The sequence below is a fragment of the Cervus canadensis genome, chromosome 4 (assembly GCF_019320065.1).
Source record: "Cervus canadensis isolate Bull #8, Minnesota chromosome 4, ASM1932006v1, whole genome shotgun sequence".
In the NCBI taxonomy this organism is placed as follows: Eukaryota; Metazoa; Chordata; class Mammalia; order Artiodactyla; family Cervidae; genus Cervus; species Cervus canadensis.
In genome coordinates, this window is record NC_057389.1 from 24,086,795 (window position 1) to 24,108,130 (window position 21,336).

Genomic DNA, 21,336 nt, shown 5'->3' on the forward strand with positions numbered 1-21,336 from the left:
GTGAAGAAGACATGTCAAAAGCCTAAACAGATCAAAATCTAGGTTTCTTGTGCTAAACAGCCATGTTATTAATGCAAAGGAAATTAAAAGTGAACACATGAATGATGAGAAACTGCAACAGCCTTATTGCTGATATGGAGAAGTTTCACTGATCCAGAGAAAAGACTAAACCAGCCACAACATTTCTCTAAATCAAAATCTAATACAGAGAAGGCCCTAACTCTCTTTAATTCTGTGACGTCTGAGAGAAGTGAGGAAACTGCAGGACAAATGTTTCAAGTAGCAGAGGTTAGTTCATAAATTTGAAGGAAAGAGGGCATCTCCATAACCTAAGAGGATATTAGGCAAAACAGCAAATACTGATGCAGAAACTGCAGCAAATTTTAGAGAAGATCTAACCAAGATAATTAATGAAGGTAGTTATATGAAAAAACATATTTTCAATTTGGACACAACAGCCTCCTATTGGAAGAAGATGGCATTTAGGATTTTCACAGAGAGGAGAAGTCAATGCTCGGCTTCAATACTTCAAACGACAGGTTAACTCTTGTTAGGGGTTAGTGTAGCTAGTGACTTTAAGTTGAAATCAGTGCTCATTTACCATTCTGCAAATTCTAGGGCTCTTAAGAATTACACTAAATACCCTCTGCCAGTACTATATAAATGGAACAACTAAGCTTGGATGGCAGCATGTCTGTTTATAACATGGCTTATTGAATATCTTAATACCACTGTTGCGATTATTGCTCAGAAAAAAAAAAATTGTGTCAAAATATTACTGCTTGTTGACAATGTTCTTGGACACCCAATAGTACTGATGGAAATATACAATGACATTAATGTTGCTTTCATGCCTGAAAACACAACATCTATTCTACAGCCCATGGATCAAGGAGTAATTTTGATTTTCAAGTATTATTTAAGAAATGAAATTTTTAAGGCTATAGCTGCTATATGATTCCTCTGATGAATCTGGTAAAGTGAATTGAAAAACTTCTGGCAAGGCCTCACCATTATAGATTCCATTAAGAACTTATGTGATTGATGAGAAGGGGCCAAATGTCACATGAAAAGGAGTTTGGAAGAAGTTAATTCCAATCCTTGTGGCTGATTTTTAGGGGCTCAAAACTTCAGTGGAGGAAGTACCTTTTGGATGTGGTAGAAATAGCAAGCAAAACAAAATCAGGAGTGGAGCCTGAAGATGTAACTAAATTGTAGCAATCTCATGATAAAACATTTATTGTTGTCTCTTATGGACGAGCAAAAAAATGGCTTCTTGAGATGGAATTTACTTTGAGTGAAGATGGTGTGAAGATTGTTGAAATGATAGCAAAGGTTTTAGATTATTACAAGAACTTAGTTGATAAAGCAGTGGCGGAGTGTGAGACAGTTCAATTTTGAAAGAAGTTCTACTGTGAGTAAAATGCTATCAAGGAGCGTTGCATGTTACAGATAAATCATCGGTGAAAGGAATAGTCAATCGATACAGCGGACTTCAATTGTTGTCTTATTAGGAAATTTTCACAACCACCGTAACCTTTAGCAGCCATCCCCCTGATCAGTCATGCGTGCTTAGTCACTCAGTCGTGTTTGATACTTTGAGGCTCATGGACTGTAGTCCGCCAGGCTCCTCGGAGTCCATAGGTTCCATAGGTTCATAAAACAGTCTGACAAAACTTAGCAACTAAATAACAACAACAAATGTAAAATTTTTAGACATAATGCTATTGCACACTTCATAGACTACAGTTAGTATAAACACAACATTTTTATGCTCTTGGTGAGTGAATGAAGTCGCTCAGTCATGTCCAACTCTTTGCGACCCCGTGGACTACCAGGTTCCTCCATCCATGGGATTCTCCAGGCAAGAATACTGGAGTGGGTTACCATTTCCTTCTCCAGGGGATCTTCCCAACCCAGGGATCGAACCTGGGTCTCCCACATTTGAGACAGACGCTTTTAAGCTCTGAGCCACCTGGGAAGCCCTTTTATGCTCTTAGAAACCTCCAAATTCATGTGACTCTCTATTGCAATATACATTTTTGGAATGGTCTGGAACTAAACCATGATCTCCCTGAGGTATGCTTATAATTCCATTGTCAATATAATGGTAATAATACTAAGTTTGAATTAAAATATTTTTCTATAAATTTGTTAGCAGATAATATGTTTTGTTTTGCTAAATTACATTAGAATTTCATATTCAGAAGTGCAATCCACTTCCAATAGGGCTGAATATACAAGATACCATTTGGCTAGCATATTTATCCTATGTATTTTCAGAAACAGGAGAGAAGCACATATATTTATTAGCACTTAAGATCTAATTTCTGGTCAAATACAGTCAAGTTTGCAAAACGGATGGTCACAATGTCATCTGTCTTGATTTGGCAGACTATGTGATATTTAGGGAAAGCCTTAACAGCAGACCAAATTTATTTAAGCATGCTAATTTTGTGTTATATTGCATTTTTAAAAAAAAAGTTATATTTTAAATTTATTCAATATCTTTATTTCAGATTATTTTTATACAATATTAAAATTACATGAGAAAAAATAATGAAAAATTACTTTTTTCCATTTGCAAAATAAGAGTATGAATGACTTCATATTGATGGAGGCAAAAATTTATTTTAAATTTTTGATGTGCAAAAAATCTGTACTGCAGACAGATGACTAAATATCACCAAACACTTACTGATTTATCAAGGATTAACTAATTTTAAAACACTTATATTAAATAATCTCACCCAGCCATCATTCTTACTGGGCACTTACATTGTTCCTGCTTTTTTTTTACTATGATGTGATGAACAACCATTGTATAAATCTTTATTCATGTGCATGAATTTTCTTTTGAAATATTCCTGAAAATGGAGATATAAAATCAGAGTGCTTTTAATTTTTCAAGACTTCTGATGTATCTTATCTAGTTGCCTTCCTAAAAAGTTGTCATTTACATTATAACCAGTAACGTAAGGTGATCATCTTTCTGTACTGAAGTATACTATTTTTTGGTATTGAAAATTGAAAATAGACATAAAATTGTGTGTGTGTGTGTGTTAGTCACTCAGTTGTGTCTGACTCTTTGTGACCCCATGGACTCCTCTGTCCAAAGGATTCTCAAGGCAAGAATACTAGAGTGGATTACCATTTCCTTTTCCAGGGGATATTTCCAACACAGGAATCAAACCTAGGTCTCCTGTATTTGCAGGAAGATTCTTAACTGTCTGAGCCACCATAATTTTCAGCTGTTTATTAGTTAGGGTTAACTCATACACATTTTATTCATTTTCATCTTTAAATGAAATTATCTCCTCAAATTTTTGTTAAAGCATTTGTATTTTTGTCATATTTAACTTAGTTTTCTAAGTTTGTCTTTGGAAATTATCTTATTGTTGAGGTTTTAAATATACAGAAATATTTTAGTTTTATTTGATCAAACGTAAAAATAATTTTCTTTGTGATTGACTTCATTGTTTCTGTTTATTTATTGAGAAAATCCTTCTTCTGACTATTTCCCTCCATAAAAAAAAAAAAGAAAAAGAAAAGTAAAAGAAAAAACTCAGGCTTGGTCATACTCTGAATACAGAGAACTTGAAATTTCCTGCCCAAATGCCAATTAGGTTGTTTGCAGAGTCTACTCAGCAAACCTGGAGTGATAGTTCAAGTTTGAGGCTTGAAAATCAAAGAGAACTGTTGTGTAGGTCCCAGTCCAAGTGCAGGAGAAAAACCAACGTCTAACTTAAGCTATCAAGAAAAGAGCAAATTTTCCTTTCCTCTGCTTTTTGTTCTATTCAGGCCCTCAATCAACTAAACGTTTCTCACCTACAATCTCCTGAACAGAGGGCAATGCCCTAAACAGAGGGCAGTCTCCTCTGTTCAGTTTACTGATTCAAATGCTAATCTCATCTGAAGACACCCTCACAGAAATACTCAGTAATACCCACCCAGGGCACTGGAACCCATCAGGCTCCTCTGTCCAAGGGATTTCCCAGGCAAGAACACTGGAGTGGGTTGCCATTTCCTTCTCCAGGATATCTTCTCTACCCAGAGATGGAAACCTCAAAACCGTGTCTCTTGCATCTCCTGCATTGACATGCAAATTCTTTACCACTGAGCCACCTGGGAAACCTTACCCAATGATAATGTGTAGCCAAATATCTGGGAACCCCTTGATCCAGTCAAGTTGGTACATAAATTAAACATCACACCACTGGATAGTGTGCAATAATTAATGCGTTAAATATTTCAACTCACATAGCCTACTAGAAATATTAACAAAAAGGTACTGAAAATTATGATGCCACTAACTACAAAACCATCAGGGCCATAATGGAGAGAGATCAGCATATGCAATTTATCATACTGTAATTATCATTGTCTTCATTTACAAAATTCCTTTAAAAACCAAGTACAAGTCAATAACATCCTTTTAAAATTGCATTGTGTTCTCATAATTTTCAATATTCAATTGTTTGTATTTTATAAATATCCTCTTATATGTTATATGTTAAATATTTTCTTAGAAATGTTAAGGGAATAAAACACCATAACATTATGTAACCATCCAGATTACTTAAGTTAAAAATTCTATGATGTAAGGAAATGTGAACTTTTGCTTGGCTTTCTCACTTTAGCTGACTGTTAACACTGGGCTTTTTTATTTATAAGAGAAAAGGTAGCATAATTTAATTGTATTATACAGTTCTTGTCTTAATCACATTACTACTATTTGTAAGACTTCTATACTTTTTAATTTCTGAGGATTATATAATATTTAGAGAAATTATATTCTTTAACATACATTTAGGGAAATTATGTATATTCATAAAATACTATATCTGTTTTAGAGAACCTTTATGCACAAAATTTAATCTCCCTAACCTTTCCCATGACTGTCCATGAGTATAACCCATTATTTTAAGTTAAGCTTCTTTTTATATTCTTACTACCATGACTTCTATATGCTATACTATGTGGAACATTTATTAAACCCAGAATGCTTAATATTCTATATAGGCCATTATGGGCATTTATGTTCATAGATTGCATATCAGAGCTAATTATTTTCCCATGTCAAAAATGCTAGTAGAATGTCTCAGTTATTGTGTCAATAATTCATCATTACAAATCAAATAAAACATCACTTACTAGAAAGGACTTTTCAACCTTTGAATTAGCCTTAGTTTATCAATAACATACAGTCTGTTTTTTTAATCATTCAAAAAATACCACAAGTCAGTCAGGGAGTTTTCTATCTATAAGGATCCAAAATTGCACTTATGTGAATTTTTTTTTTTTTACTTTTTTCTCTTTTTCTTTCTCTCGTTTTTTTTTTTTTTTTAAACAAAGGATTTACTAGCACTCCATAAAGAATTTTCAAATGTTTCTGAACTTCAAGAACATGGTATTTTATAGAGACTCTCTTAAGAATGAGATATAATGGCTGAAGCAATTGCTGGAAGGCTCAAACTCATTAATTGTAACAAGGCTGTCTGCCTGCACATGATAGCTGGTTACTGTGCAGACAGCTACTAGGAATGATGATCCAAGTTTCTAACAGTGCTGTAAGTAATTTAAAACATATTGCTTCACTGTACAGATGTTTAATAGTGATGTCAACTTTGCATCTGAGAAAGTAAATGATGTGTAGAGGGGTTTGTTTGGAAAAATAGCTACAAGTTTTCATTATCTGCCAGGGGAAAAAGGCTTTAGTAAAATAATTCTTTGATTCTATTACAGTGGTATAAACAGACCTATGTGTTAAGGTGTCTCTATTTTATCCAACTAATTTAGAGAGTAAGACATTGAGCTTGATATGAAATTATCATATTCAATCAACCAAAGTTTACTATATTGTATGACATTGAAGGGTAGAAGCATATCCCACCTCAAAATATGTCACTTTGGCATAAGAATTATTTTGAGCTAAAGGCACTGAAAACAGTAGATACAAGAAGAGTGAGCATTCAAATATCCTTTTCTTCCTGAAACAAGAGATTAAAAACTCCCATGTGAAAGATGTGTTCCATGTACTAGGAGAAAAGAAATATTTTTCGACTGGGAATCAAAGCTGAGAGAAAATAAGAATTCTGCAGAGAATAAACAGACTTTGTTAAAATAATTCTTTTTTTTATGGGTTCACTTACTTTAATAACACTACATTTACTATGTTATCACCATGGAATGTAAATTCAGATTAGACAAGAGAATTTCACAAGTACAGCAAAGCATTCTGTGATATACCAAAAGTTTATATAAGGTCTGACCAAACCAGCTTGCTCATCAATAACTTCCATTATAGCCATTTTATTTAGTTGATGATTCTTTCAGAGAAAATAAACCTACTGCACACATTTAAAAGTGTTTTTCATTTACCTTTGTATTAGCACTTAAAACATAATTTGTTTAAAAATAACATTTAAAATTATTGTAATATAACAGCAGCAAATGGAGAAGGCAATGGTAGCCCACTCCAGGACTCTTGCCTGGAAAATCCCATGGACGGAGGAGCCTCGTGGGCTGCTGTCTACGGGGTCACACAGAGTCGGACACGACTGAAGCGACTTAGCAGCAGCAGCAGCAGCAGCAAAATATAATTCTGCAATTACAGAAGAGCTAAAAGGGATCTACAATATAAGTTATTCTCAGGTCCACAACTATGATTCTAAAATAAATACTACTTCAAAGTGGCTCTGTCACCAGCTTTTTAGGTTTGGCTTAAAAACACACAGACTTTCAGGGAGGTTGAAAAAATTTGTATTCCATGCTGTGTTCTGAAAGGGTTCCTCAAGAGCAAACCAGCCCTTAAAACAGTACTCAGTAATTTGGGGGGAAAAAAAAATAAGAACAAAAAAAAAACAAAACCAAAAACAAACAAACAAAAAAACAGTACTCAGTCTACAAGAGAGTCAGCAAGTTAAATTAACTGGGGTAAATAGGCTTCCTACATTACATCAAAAGCATATGATATTCTGCAGCAACTGGGAGCATTTTCAGGATTAGCATGTGGTCTTCTTTGGAACTAATTCCAACAGAAGAGTTTAAGAAGGTGGACAGGTACCATTATCAAGTGTATTTAAAAGTGATGTTACTTTTGTGCTGATCTGACTCCCCTGAATGATCTAGCTAGTGAACTAGTCACCGGTAACGTGGTCATTATGCAAATTTAGTATGCAAGAAAGGAAACCAATATTCAAATTACCATGTTCTTGTCTGACCCAAACAATTTATTTTCAACATAAACATATTAACTTCAATATGAGATGTCTAACTAAGCAAGCTCCACCACCACCAAGACCAAGATAGCATTCCTCTTCTAAGGTTTAGGTTTTGCCCAGAATTCTTGATACAGGAAATAGGCCATTGCGTCATAAAGTCATTGCTGTCACAACAAAGCCTTGGGCTGCCACATGCATGTGGATCAGGTGAATAGACATTTTAGTACTTCCCCTGTTCTTCAATCTGTATAATCCATATGCAACAATTGCCATTCCAACAGGGACAAATGGTGCCTCTCTAGATTTTTGGATGATTTTAGATCCCTGATCTTCATTATATGAAGAAATAGAAATATCTGTGTCGCTTGCCATAGTAATTGAAGAATCTTCAGACAACTACAAGACGTTTCATGTTCCTACTGGCCTCAAACTTTGTTAAAATAATTATCATCTTCCTTTAACCTTCCCATATATTTCAGTTACTTTTCTACAATTGTCTCTCTTTGTTCAAACTAGTATAAATGTATTTAGATTTTGCCATTTTGGGGGGTCTTTTTTCATTTCCTTTTAAGGGCTCCTCTGTCACAACTTACATAAATATGTATGCTTTTCTCTCGTTAAATCTATTTTTTGTTGTTGTTCTGTCTCTCAGTCATGTCCGACTCTTTGTGATCCCTGTCATTTACCATCTCCCAGAGCTTGCTCAAACTCATGTCCATTGAGTCGGTGATGTCATCCAACCATCTCATCCATTGTCATCCGCTTCTCCTACTGTCTTTAGACTTTACCAGTATCGGGGGGTTTTAATCTATTTGTTTTATGTCAATTTAATTCTCAGGCACATCTGGAAAAAGGTTAAAGGGGTTTAACTTCCAAGAGGTTAAAGGCAAAATTTTGTTTCACCTACATCATTAATGAAGACTATATTTGGTATATTTTGTACAAAAACTACTTAGGATTGAAAAAAAAACACAGCATATGCAATCAGCTTTACCACTTTGTAAAGATGAAAATGAGATCTATACATGTGCTCGAGGAAGGCTGAGGAGACAAATGACGCATATATCTTTCAGAGGATAGTATAAATTGAACTGTATGGAAGAACTAAGAGGAGAGGCATGTTTGAAGAGCAAAATGATTGACATATTCTTTATCTTAACCAGTGGAATGAATTCAGTGGATTTCTAAACGTACAGACACTTGCTTTCTGTGTTCTGTGTTTAAGAAAGTTTTGACTATTTATATTAGGTCTGCTGTGTTGATTTCTGATAATACTCATATTTGGCACATCATTATTTTTGTTTTTTCATGTTTTCAGAGAAACCATAACATATTTTAATGTTTATTTAAATAATATATCAGTCTTAAACTATTATTGAGTTTTCATTAGCTTTATCTTCCCTGTTGCTGTAGTCCATCCTGTCCATTTACAATTAATTGAAAATCTGGTTTCATAAGCTTCCAGTGGGCTACCTGGCAAGGGAGGTTCCTTGTTTATACTTTAAATTCCTAGTTTCATCTACAAAGTTTAGAAAAGTACCTGCGAAGATAGAATGATGCAGCCACCAACTCTAAGGCATACTTCGTAATTAAGTTCCTAGAAGCATCTCCTGATTCCAGTCAAGTTGGGATTCCAAAAAGCAAATTGAGTGTCTGCAGTATATACATGATTAGATACTCAGAAAGAAGTGCTACGCCATGGATCACAGAAGGTAGTAAGTGCAGACCAGAGGAGATACCAGTGTTTTATGGCAAGTGAAATACTCATGACACTGCCTCAGCCTCTGAACTTAAATTAGTAATGGTAGTATTACATATGTTTGCCACTGTATGTCTCAGTTTTAAAAACCAAAACTGTTCCTCATAATGTTATACAATTTTTATAGTATAATACAGTCTAGCACAATGTTATACAAAAGAGGTTATTTCAATTATGTGTTTATTTCATTAGTATTATACAACTTTTTTCTTGCTAACATATTTCACATTCCTTTATCACTACCGATATTTGGTTTTCTGACAGTCTTGTTGACAATTGTTGAAATAATACTCAATAGGAAAAATATGCTAAGAAAAGCTAAGATTTGAATAAAAATAGTATAAATATTCAATAGTATATATAAAGTTTTTTTAAATTAAAAAAAAGTATATTTATTTTTGGCTGATCTGTGTCTTGGTTGCTCCGTGAGTTTTCTTCAGTTTAGTGAGCAGGGGCTACTCTCTGCTTGTGGTGTGTGGGCTTCTCATTGCTGTGGCTTCTCTTGTAGAGCACAGGCTCTGGGCCCGCAGGTTTTAGTAGCTGTAGCTCAAGGGTTCTAGAGCATCGGCTCAGTTGTGGCGCACTGGCTTAGCCACCCTGCAGGCATGTGGAATCTTACAGCAGGGATCCAATCCATGTCCTCTCAACTGGCAGGCTAATTCTTAACCACTGGACTACCATGGAAGTCCTAACTTTAAAAAAGATTATCAGTGAATTCCTTGTGACAAGCTAAATGTTGAACAATGGTACATGAAAAAGCTACTTTATAAAATTAAGAGGGTTCTAAAGAGGGTAAAGTGTACTCCTACAAAAGAGAGGCAATTCTGAAAGAGTTTGGTAGTCCATTATGATTAAAATATCCAGAATATATGGAAGCCAGAGACACAGTTTTAATGAAAGTGAGTATCAGGAAGTAAAATATAAATTTTCACATCTGAATTTTCATACCAAACTCTGCTTCAAGGGAACATGACCTAAGATAAGCATCAAGAATATCTTAATTTTATAGCTAAGGAGGTGATGGTATTACTTGTACTTTGATAGCTGTATTCTGTTCATATTTTAGTTCTAATCTGTTAGTCTCCAAGCTTCCCTTTGAGATGGACTGGGGCTTTTAATAAGAAACGTACCTAAAATAAACTCTGTTAATGGATTTGCTATAGGGCTTTCTAAACTCATGCTTTTATTAAAGATAATTAAGAACTATTATCCATAAATGTAAATATTTAACATATTATGACTAGTGAAATATTACTGAAAGTATATCTTTAGTTTTCATGGCCACAGTGGGTTTTTTTTTTTTTTAACCAGAAAAATGGGTTCATTTGGGAAAGTATTTCAATTTGGGACAAGCAGGCTATAGAAAAAGCCATAGGCAAGTCCATCAAAGAGGAACTTTATTTTATAGAGAAAAGGAGGAAGTTGGAAAAGCTTGTTTTGAGTAAGTCTCTTGGAGGAAAGCAAGAATTCTAGGTGATGATGGGTTCTCACTGGCTCATTTACTGGGGTAGTTGACACACAGTGTGTTGAGAGTAGAAATTTTCATTCACTTAATGTTTTCTTTGGCTGCAACTTGCATGTGAGTTTGTATTTATTATCTCATGAAAGCTACATAAAGCCCACTGTGGTTGCCTTAAAGAGGACATTAGCTTCCTCAAAACATTAAACATCAATAGAATTTGACCACCCAGTTATGTTCTAAGAAATAACCCACTTTTCTTTATGAATTAAATATCTAAATAATTGAATTAAATATGATTCCTATTTTGTCCAATACCTATTTGTCAATTAGGAACATCATTCTGCTTTAATGCAAAAATCCATTAGAGTTGTATATTTTCTTTTTAAAAATTACATATTACTCATCTAGAAAGTTGGATCTAACTTGGTCCAATATTTAGTTAACTAATTCTGGTAAATAAAATTTCATTAATTTTATATTCTATTATTGGCTCTAAAGTAAAATGTCTTAGAAATAGACATTTTTAGAGACTAGATAAACCTGTTATCTCCATTTCAGTTAGTGTTTCACTGAGATGTTCAAATCAGAAATGTGATAATCATCTTTTATTCTCTCTTATTCCTTACCTTGACACATGGACTATAGTATCCACTGCTAAATACTAATTATTTTACCTTCAGAATATATCTTGAATCTATATACTTTTTCTTTAACTCCGCTGGTAATACTCTAGTTTGAGCCATTGGCCATTGTAGTTGCTCATCTAAACTGTGAAAGCAGCTCCCTAAATAGATTCTTCTCTTGCTTTTTCTAGTACCACTTTTTCCTACATAGCAGTTAAAAGAGCAGCATCAAATATGTATATTATCTAGGGAGAAACACCAGCCCAGGCTGGATGCATGAGACAAGTGCTCGGGCGTGGTGCACTGGGAAGACCCAGAGGAATCAGGTACAGAGGGAGGTGGGAGAGAGGATTGGGATGGGGAATACATCTAAATCCATGGCTGATTCATGTCAATGTATGAGAAAAACCACTACAATATTGTAAAGTAATTAGCCTCCAACTAATAAAAATAAATGGGAAAAAAGAGCCATTTTTATTAAATCTATATTGATAGTTTCCTGCTTATAAATTTTAGTTTCTTGCTTATACATTTTCAGTGGCTACTCATATTATTCAGAATAACTTGGAACTCTAGTGTAGTAGGTTAAGCTGTGGCCCCAAAAGATATGCGCAAGCCCTGACTCCCTCTATCTGTAAGTAGGATCTTTTTGAAAATAGGTATTTTCAGATGTAATTAAGCTAAAATTTTCAAATAAGACCCTTCTGGATTTAGAGTGGATTTTAATGCAATCACTGGCATTATAAGAAAAGATTTGGGGCACAAGGAGTCATAGGAGAAGGTGAGCTGATGATGCAAGCGGACTGGGAGACAATCACAAGTCAAGGAATGCAAAGGAACTCCGGCAATCACCAAAAGGTAGGAAGGATGAATGCTTTCTTAGCATCCTTAGAGGGAGTGTGGTTCTGCAGACACCTTGATTTCAGATTTCCATCTGTTAGAACTGTCAAAAAATAAATTTATATATATTTTTAGCCACCAAATGTGTGGTAATTTGTAACAGCAATCCTAGGAAACCAATACACACTAAGTGACTTACAAACCTCAGTAAGGTGTTGTTTACTATATCAGTCCAAACCTCATTTCATGGCATTCTCCTCTACATTCATTACACATGACTGTTTATGTTCGTAAAATATACCATAATTTTTGCACTGGCTGTTCTCCTTGCCAAGAATGCTCTTTACCCAGATCCTCCCAGGCAGCATTTCTCATACTTCAGGTTTCAGTTTAAATGTCATCTGCCAAGTGAGAATACCCCCATCAGTAGCAAAATTTGCTTATTGTTTCATCAACTATAAAAGTACCTATTTATGTCCTTATAGCATAATAGCTTGAATTTTGCAATTTTTGTTATTTACGTTCTCTACATTTCTTAGTCTGTACAATTCTTGAGAGTAGATAATATGTATTGAGACTTCCAAACAGTATTCTATTTCCAGTTCCTAACATAAGGCCTAATATTAAAATACTCAATAATTGTGCACTGAATGAGTGGATGAAGGAATTAAGTTTCTCAATCATTGAGAAAAGCATTTAATATGTTTTTCAGACAAACTTAGTTTTAGAAATATTAACTATAAGTATAAATTCACTTGAAACATTTCCTAGTAAATAACACGGATCTGGGAAAACTTGGGTCCAATATACGTATTTCTCAGTACTTCTGTCAGAATATTTCCAGTACCTCGCAGAACTGTGCTGCGATGTCACATTTCAATAATAGATGCTGCAATTTTGCCTGTTATGTGTTTTAGTCTGAAACCAACTTTATTAAAAATCATTAACTTACAGAAAGAAAATGAGAACCTGGCTTTATCAATACCTTAAATATCTAAGATAAATATTTACTTCTATCTTAGAAAATAACAGTAAACTTCTTAGAAGAATAATTTCTCATGAATTAAAAACAAACAAACATTCCTTGGGTTTCCCAGGCGTCAGAGTGGTAAAGAGCCCGCCCACAAATGCAGGAGACAGAAGAGAAGCGGGTTTGGTTCCTGGGTCAGAAAGATCCCCTGGAGCAGGAAATGACAGCCCAGTCCAGTATGCTTGCCTGGAAAATCAAATGGACAGAGAAGCCTGGTGGGCTACAGTCCATGGGGTCACAGATTTGGACACGACTGATCAAACACACACACACAGAAACCTAGTTGTACTAAATTAACTTGAGTTGCTCATTTAAAGTTACTTGCCAATGTCAAAGCAAAGAACCCCTTCAGTTCAGTTCAGTTCAGTCTCTCAGTCATATCCAACTTTTCATGACCCCATGGACTGCAGCACGCCAGACCTCCCTGTCCATCACCTACACCTGGAGTTTACTCAAACTAATGTCCATCAAGTTGGTGATGCCATCCAACAATCTCATCCTCTGTCATCCCCTTCTCCTCCTGCCCTCAATCTTTCCCAGCATCAGGGTCTTTTCCAATGAGTCAGCTCTTTGCATCAGGTGGCCAAAGTACTGGAGTTTTAGCTTCATCATCAGTTCTTCCAATGAACACCCAGGACGGAACTCTTTTAGGATGGACTGGTTGGATCTCCTTGCAGGCCAAGGGACTCTCAAGAGTCTTCTCCAACACCACAGTTCAAAAGCATCAATTCTTCAGCGCTCAGCTTTCTTTATAGTCCAACTCTCACATCCATACATGACCACTGAAAAAACCATAGCCTTGCCTAGACAGACCTTTGTTGGCAAAGTAATGTCTCTGTTTTTTAATATGCTATCTAGGTTGGTCATAACTTTCCTTCCAAGGAGTAAGCATCTTTTAATTTCATGGCTGCCATCACCATCTACAGTGATTTTGGAGCCCCCCCAAAATAAAGTCAACCACTGTTTCCACTGTTTCCCCATCTATTTGCTGTGAAGTTGAAAGAGTCATTTCCTAGGCAGGTTGATAAGAAGTCTAGGGGTCTCCAAGGACAGAGGTCTGGAATACTCAAGGAGGAAGAAAGGACAAATTTTTACTTTTTTTTCCTCTACATTCCTTAGGATTATATAACAAAATGTATCCTTCCTGAGGACAGTCTCTGGATTAAATCCTCTGGCTAATTATGTTATCTTAAAACATAAATTATGGGAGTAGATCTGGTCTTTACAAGGATGTATCCTGCCTGAGGACAGTCTTTGGATTAAACCTTCTGGTTAATTCTGTTATCTTAAAATGAAAATTATGGGAGTAGGTCTGGTGAGGTCTTTAACAACCTCCAGACATTCTTTAGATTCATTGGAGAGTATATAACTCCATTGCTAACACTAGCAAGCGGGTACTCTTTCTACCCCCTTCTGATGTCTATGTCAGAAGCTTTCTCTATCTCCTTTATACTTTAATAAAACTTTATTACACAAAAGCTCTGAGCGATCCAGCCTCGTCTCTGGCCCCGGATTGAATTCTCCTCCGGAGTCCAAGAACCCCGGCAATTTTGTGTGATTCAGCAACAACCTTTCAAAGTGATGGTGCCAGATGCCATGATCTTAGTTTTGTGAATGTTGAGCTTTAAGTTAACATTTTCATTCTCCTCTTTCACTTTCATCAAGAGGCTTTTTAGTTCCTCTTCACTCTCAGCCATAAGGGTGGTGTCATCTGCATATCTGAGGTTATTGATATTTCTCCCAGCAATCTTGATTCCAACTTGTGCTTCATCCAGCCCAGTATATCTCTTGATGTACTCTGCATATAAGTTAAATAAGCAGTGTGACAATGTACAGCCTTGACGTACTCCTTTTCCTATTTGGAACCAGTCTGTTGTTCCATGTCCAGTTCTCACTGTTGCTTTCTGACCTGCATACATATTTCTCAAGAGGCAGGTTAGGTAGTCTGGTATCCCCATCTCTTGAAAAATTTTCCAGAGTTTATTGTGATCCACATAGTCAAAGGCTTTGGCATAGTCAGTAAAGCAGAATTAGATGTTTTTTCTGGAACTCTCTTGCTTTTTCAGTGATCCAGCAGATGTTGGCAATTTGATATCTGGTTCCTCTGCCTTTTCTAAAACAAGCTTGAACATCTGGAAATTCATGGTTCACATATTCCTGAAGTCTGGCTTGGAGAATTTTAAGCATTACTTTACTAGCATGTGAGATGAGTGCAATTGTGCAGTAGTTTGAGCATTCTTTGGTATTGTCTTTCTTAGGCATTGGAATGAATACCGACTTTTCCAGTGCTGTGGCCACTGCTGAGGTTTCCAAATTTGCTGACATACTGAGTGCAGCACTTTCACAGCATCATCTTTCAGGATTTGAAATAGCTCAACTGGAATTCCATCACATCCACTAGCTTTGTTCGTAGTGATGCTTCCTAAGGTCCACTTGACTTCACTTTCCAGGATGTCTGGCTCTAGCTGGGTGATGGCACCATTGTGATTATCTGGGTCATGAAGATCTTTTTTGTACAGTTCTTCTGTGTATTCTTGCCACCTCTTCTTAATATCTTCTGCTTCTGTTAGGTCCATACAATTTCTGTCTTTTATTGAGCCCATCTTTGCATGAAATGTTCCCTTGGTATCTCTAATTTTTTTGAAGAGATCTCTAGTCTTTCCTATTCTATTGTTTTCCTCTATTTCTTTGCACTTATCACTGAGGAAGGCTTTCTTATCTCTCCTTGCTATTCTTTGGTATATTCAAATTGGTATATTTTTCCTTTTCTCCTTTGCTTTCTGCTTCTCTTCTTTCACAGCTATGTGTAAGGTTTCCTCAGATAGCCATTTTGCTTTTTTGCATTTCTTTTTCTTGGAGATTATTTTGCTCCCTGTCTTCTGTACAATGTTATGAACCTCTGACCATAGTTCACCAGGTACTCTGTCTATCAGATCTAGTCCCTTAAATCTATTTCTCACTTACACTGTATAATCATAAGGGATTTGACTTAGGTCATACCTGAATGGTCTAGTGGTTTTTGCCACTTTTTTCAATTTAAGTCTGAATTTAGCAATAAGGTGTTCATGATCTGAGCCACAGTCAGCTCCCAGTCTTGTTATTGTTGACTTATAGAGCTTCTCCATCTTTGGCTGCAAAGAATATAATCAGTCTGATTTCGGTGTTGACCATCTGGTGATGTCCATGTGTAAAGTCTTCTCTTATGTTGTTGGAAGAGGGTGTTTGCTATGACCAGTGCATTCTCTTGGCTAAACTCTATTAGTCTTTGCCCTGCTTCATTCTGTACACCAAGGCCAAATTTGCCTGCTACTCCAGATGTTTCTTGACTTGCTACTTTTTTCATTCCAGTCCCCTATAATGAAAAGGACATCTTTTTTGGGTGTTAGCTCTAAAAGGTCTTTTAGGTCTTCATAGAACCGTTCAACTTTAGTCTTCAGCATTACTGGTTGGGGCATAGACTTTGATTACTGTGACACTGAACCCCCTTGACTATGTTAATATGTTAGTTACTGTGAAAATAAGAGATTCAATAAATATGCAGTGAAACAGTCACAAGAGGAAAACAAATTTCATGCTTAGAGGAAGAGTGTTAAGTTTAAAAACCTTTATTTCTTAACATTTATTAGGTATATAAAACCTCTTATAAACTTATTTTTAAAAGTTTTTGAGCTAAATGAATAAAAACAATGAGTGCTTAAAGACATGGGGTAAAATAAAACAGACATAACTTTAATAGCTAAAAGGCATGTTTTTCATAATTTACACATTTTTATGGAAAATGCTAAAGGTCCTATATATTTATTAATATTTTACTCAGCTTGATTCATACCATATCTATAGAATGATGATGATAGAAGCATATAAATTTTCTGTCCTTTGTACACGATCAGCATATTCCCAGAAAAATCCCATTAACTATCATTTGAGACTATAAAGAGGTAACACAGAATACAATATAGCACCATCTCTCTAATTGAATCCCATTGCCTGTACAATTTTTTTTCTTTTTTTGTATTGCAGGATTCTTTGCACTGTTATCAAGGAATTTTAAACTCAAATAGCAACGTGCTTCATTGTTCTCTGACCTGAGAACTACTGGTATTTACATGCCTTGATGTCTGATGAAATGCATGTTGGTATAAAAATTACTTGCTGTGTTAGCCAGTCTCCAAGATGACCCAATGATCTCCACTTGCTGATATTCATGTCTTTGTATTGTCCCTGTCTACACTGAGTCAGCACTGGTGTATATGACTATAGAATATGACAGATGAAATGATATGTAACTTCAGATATTTTGGTTTCTGTCTCTAATTCTTTCCTTTTTATCTCATTGCCTATTTGCTCTAGGGAGCTTCAGAATGAAGTCAGCTGCCATGTTTTAGGGAGAGGTCTATAAGGTAAGGAACTGAAGCCTCCTGCCAATAGCCAAGGAGGAAGTATGAAGTGAAATAGATCCTCCAACACCAGATGGGCCTTCATATGACTACAGCCCTGTCCAATATCTGGACTTCAACTTCATGACACTGCTAGCTAAAACCATTCACTTTAAATTCCTAACATAGAAATTATGAGATAGTAAACATTTGATGATTAAACCAATAAATTTTGGGGTAATTTCATGTACATAGATAACAAATACATATACCACATACACAGATATTTATATCATATTATATTTGAAAACAGAATAATAGTGATTTGTGACAAGAAATAATGAAAAAAGTTCACAAATGAATTATATAAATATTGTTAAGTGTTTAGAAAAAGTATGACCTTACCACAATTAACTTGATCTAATCAATTGTCAGTTATGAGTGTGTTGGTCACTCAGGTGTGTCCAATTCTTTACAATCCCATGGAATGTAGCCCACCAGGCTCCTCTGTCCATGGAATTCTCCAGGCAAGAATACTGTAGTGGGTAGCCATTCACTTCTCCAGGGGATCTTCTGGACCCAGAGATCTACCTGGGTCTCCTGCATTGCAGACCGATTCTTTAACATCTGAGTCACAGGGAAGGCCAAAATACTGAATCAAATAAACAGTTTTGTTATGTAACAGACTTTAAATGTGATCAGATATGAAACCTACCCAGAAAGTTTCATTAGGGCTTAGGAGTTATCACTTCAAGTTCAGTCACTCAGGCGTGTCCAACTCTTTGCCACCCCATGGACTGCAGCACGCTAGGCCTCCCTGTCCACACAAACTCCCAGAGTTTCCTCAAACTCATGTACATTGAGTCGGTAAAGCCATACAACCATCTCATCCCCTGTCATCCCCTTCTCCTCCTGCCCTCAATCTTTCCCAGCATCAGGGTCTTTTCCAATGAGTCAGCTCTTTGCATCAGGTGGCCAAAGTACTGGAGTTTCAGCTTCAGCATCAGTCCTTCCAATGAACACCCAGGACTGATCTCCTTTAGGATGGACTGGTTGGATCTCCTTGCAGTCCAAGGGACTCTCAAGAGTCTTCTCCAATACCACAGTTTAAAAGCATCAAAGCGCTCAGCTTTCTTTATAGTCCAATTCTCACATCCATACATGACCACTGGAAAAACCATAGTCTTGATTAGACGGACCTTTGTTGGCAAAGTAATGTCTCTGTTTTGTAATACGCTGTCTAGGTTGGTCATAACTTTTCTTCCAAGGAGTAAGAGTCTTTTAATTTCATGGCTGCAGTCACCATCTGCAGTGATTTTGGAGCGCCCAAAAAATAAAGTCTGACACTGTTTCTACTGTTTCTCCATCTAATTGCCTTGAGGTGATGGGACCAGATGCCATGATCTTATTTTTCTGAATGTTGAGCTTTAAGTCAACATTCTCACTCTCCTCTTTCACTTTCATGAAGAGGCTCTTTAGTTCCTCTTCACTTTCTGCCATAAGGGTGGCACCAGCTGCATATCTGAGGTTATTTATATTTCTCCCCAAAATCTTGATTCCAGATTGTGCTTCATCCAGTCCAGGATTTCTGATGCTGTTCTCTGCATATAAGTTAAAAAAGCAGGGTGACAATATACAGCCTTGACATACTCCTTTCCCAATTTGGAACCAGTCTGTTGTTCCATGCCCAGTTCTAACTGTTACTTCTTGTCCTGCATACAAACTTCTCAGTAGGCAGGTCAGATGGTTGATTTTCCCATTTCTTTCAGAATTTTCCACAGTTTGGTGTGATCCACACAGTTAAAGGCTTTGGCATAGTCAATAAAGTAGAAGTAGGTGTTCTTCTGGAACTCTTTTCCTTTTTTGATGATCCAATGGATGTTGACAATTTGATCTTGGTTTCTCTGCCTTTTCTAAATCCAGCTTGAATGTCAGGAAGTTCATGGTTCACATACTGTTGAAGCCTGGCTTGGAGAATTTTGACCATTACTTCGCTAGTGTGTGAGATGAGTGCAATTGTGTGATAGTTTGAGCATTCTTTGGCATTGCTTTTCTTTGAGATTGGAATGGAAACTGACATTTTCCAGTCCTGTGGCCACTGCTGAGCTTTCCAAATTTGCTGGCATATTGAGTGCATCAGTTTCACAGCATCATCTTTGAGAATTTGAAATAGCTAAGCTGGAATTCCATCACCTTCACTAGCTTTGTAGTGATGCTTCCTAAGGCCCACTTGACTTTGCATTCCAGAACGTCTGGCTCTAGGTGAGTGATCACATCTTCATGATTATCTGGGTTGTGAAGATCTTTTTTGTAGGAGTTATAAATACTTCTAATTATACATCATAGTTTATAACATACCATTTTTGAATCAATATATGTAAGTTTTAAAACAATATACCTGTTAAGGAAAGAGATACAATATCCCTGAAGATATTTACATTAATTTATATTTCAGTTATTCAAAATATTACATATGAGACCTAATTTCTGTTTATAATTTTCTGTTGACAAATTGCAAATTTTTGTAAAATATATGTGTATGAATCTAAAACTAACAAAAATATACAATGAAAGTGAAATTTGCTTAGTCATGTCCAACTCTTTGTGACAACATGGATTATACATTCCAGAGAATTCTCCAGGAAAGAATACTGAAGTGCATAGCTGCTCCCTTCTCTAGGGGATCTTCTCAACCCAGGGATCAAACCCAGGTCTCCCACACTGCAGGTGGATTCTTTACCAGCTGGGCCATCAGAGAAGCCCAAGAATACTGGAGTGGGTAGCCTATCCCTTCTCCAGCATATCTTCCCAATTCAGGAATCAAACCAAGTTCTCCTGAATTGCAGAAGATTCTTTACCAGTTGAGCTACCAGGGAAGCCCAAAGATGTGACAGAGGATATAAAAAAATCAAATGAAGTGGAAGCACCCAGGGCTAGAAACTCCTGGTTCCTAAGTGTGAAGTTGCCAGTCCACAGAGAAGTTAACTGCTTCCCCAAAATGAGTGTAAATGTGGGAGGGCCCACAGGATGAACAGACCTATCTCCTGTCCACTCTGGAGGGATAGAGACTGGCAAAAATACCCTACCTGTTCATTTGCCCTTTTCCCTTGTTACTGTAAGTGTATGCCTTTTGTCAAAAATGCAAGAGCAAGCTAGAGGTAAAGGGGCTCCCTGATGAAGCTCATGAAGATCATATCTCCCCAGGGCACAGAGGAGGGCAAAGAATGGAGATTGGATCTAGAGGGGAAAACTAGAAATAAGCATCACATCTGCAATCACCAGTGAAAACTTGTGATATTCAGTAAGATTTCTAAGACAGTACATGATTCTATCCTTTTGAGAATGTTGACAATGAACAGCAATGTTTCAAATAAGAGAGGCTTGTACAGTAGCTCATTTTATCTTTTTTCAGTTGACAGTAAATCCAACTAAATAAACTCTGCATTCAATATAAATTATAATCTTTCCCAAGTCCCCCTTCATTTTTTTAGCTTTCTACTATACAAACTCACTATGTGCAATTAAACACAACTCTTTACTGAATTTATTATTCCTTCCTTTGTTTCTAGTTTCAGTGGATACCTAGTCATTAGGCAAAAAGACAGGCGGTTAATGATCTAATTTTAACATTCTCATTCTAATTACTCAGTACTCTGGTCACATCATCTATTAATTCTGTTGTCTGCTACTTGTGCAATTAATAAAATTATACTGAATAAATATGCCAGATTTTATGCATTGTGATGTTGTATATTCACATGTTATTATCAAAGTATTTGAAACATTTATAAAATTGAAAACAATACATATATTAAAAAACTCCTCTCTGGTTGTCATTTCAAATATTTTAATTTGTTTTAAATTTTTTCTAAGTACAAAAACAATATTTCAAATAGAAGTTTATTTTACTTTACATTAACACTATTAATTACCTTAGTTTCCTTTCTCCCATTAACATAGCAGTTTCTTCTAAGCAAGACCTGTTTTTTTTTGTTTGTTTGCTTATACGTTTTGTATGTGCAT

General features: G+C 36.0%; 1 protein-coding gene across 1 annotated transcript; it reads right to left on the bottom strand.

The window, feature by feature from the left end:
- Positions 1–7,373: 7,373 nt before the first annotated feature.
- On the bottom strand, positions 7,374–7,595 carry LOC122439208 (HIG1 domain family member 1A, mitochondrial-like). The gene has a single exon (XM_043464298.1). The coding sequence runs from the start codon at positions 7,593–7,595 to the stop codon at positions 7,374–7,376; it is 222 nt and encodes a 73-aa protein (XP_043320233.1).
- Between the last annotated feature and the right edge of the window lie 13,741 nt (positions 7,596–21,336).

What these genes read in the sequence shown, in the direction of transcription:
- LOC122439208 (XM_043464298.1), bottom strand. Translation starts at nt 7,595, where the DNA reads ATGGCAAGCGACACAGATATTTCTATTTCTTCATATAATGAAGATCAG.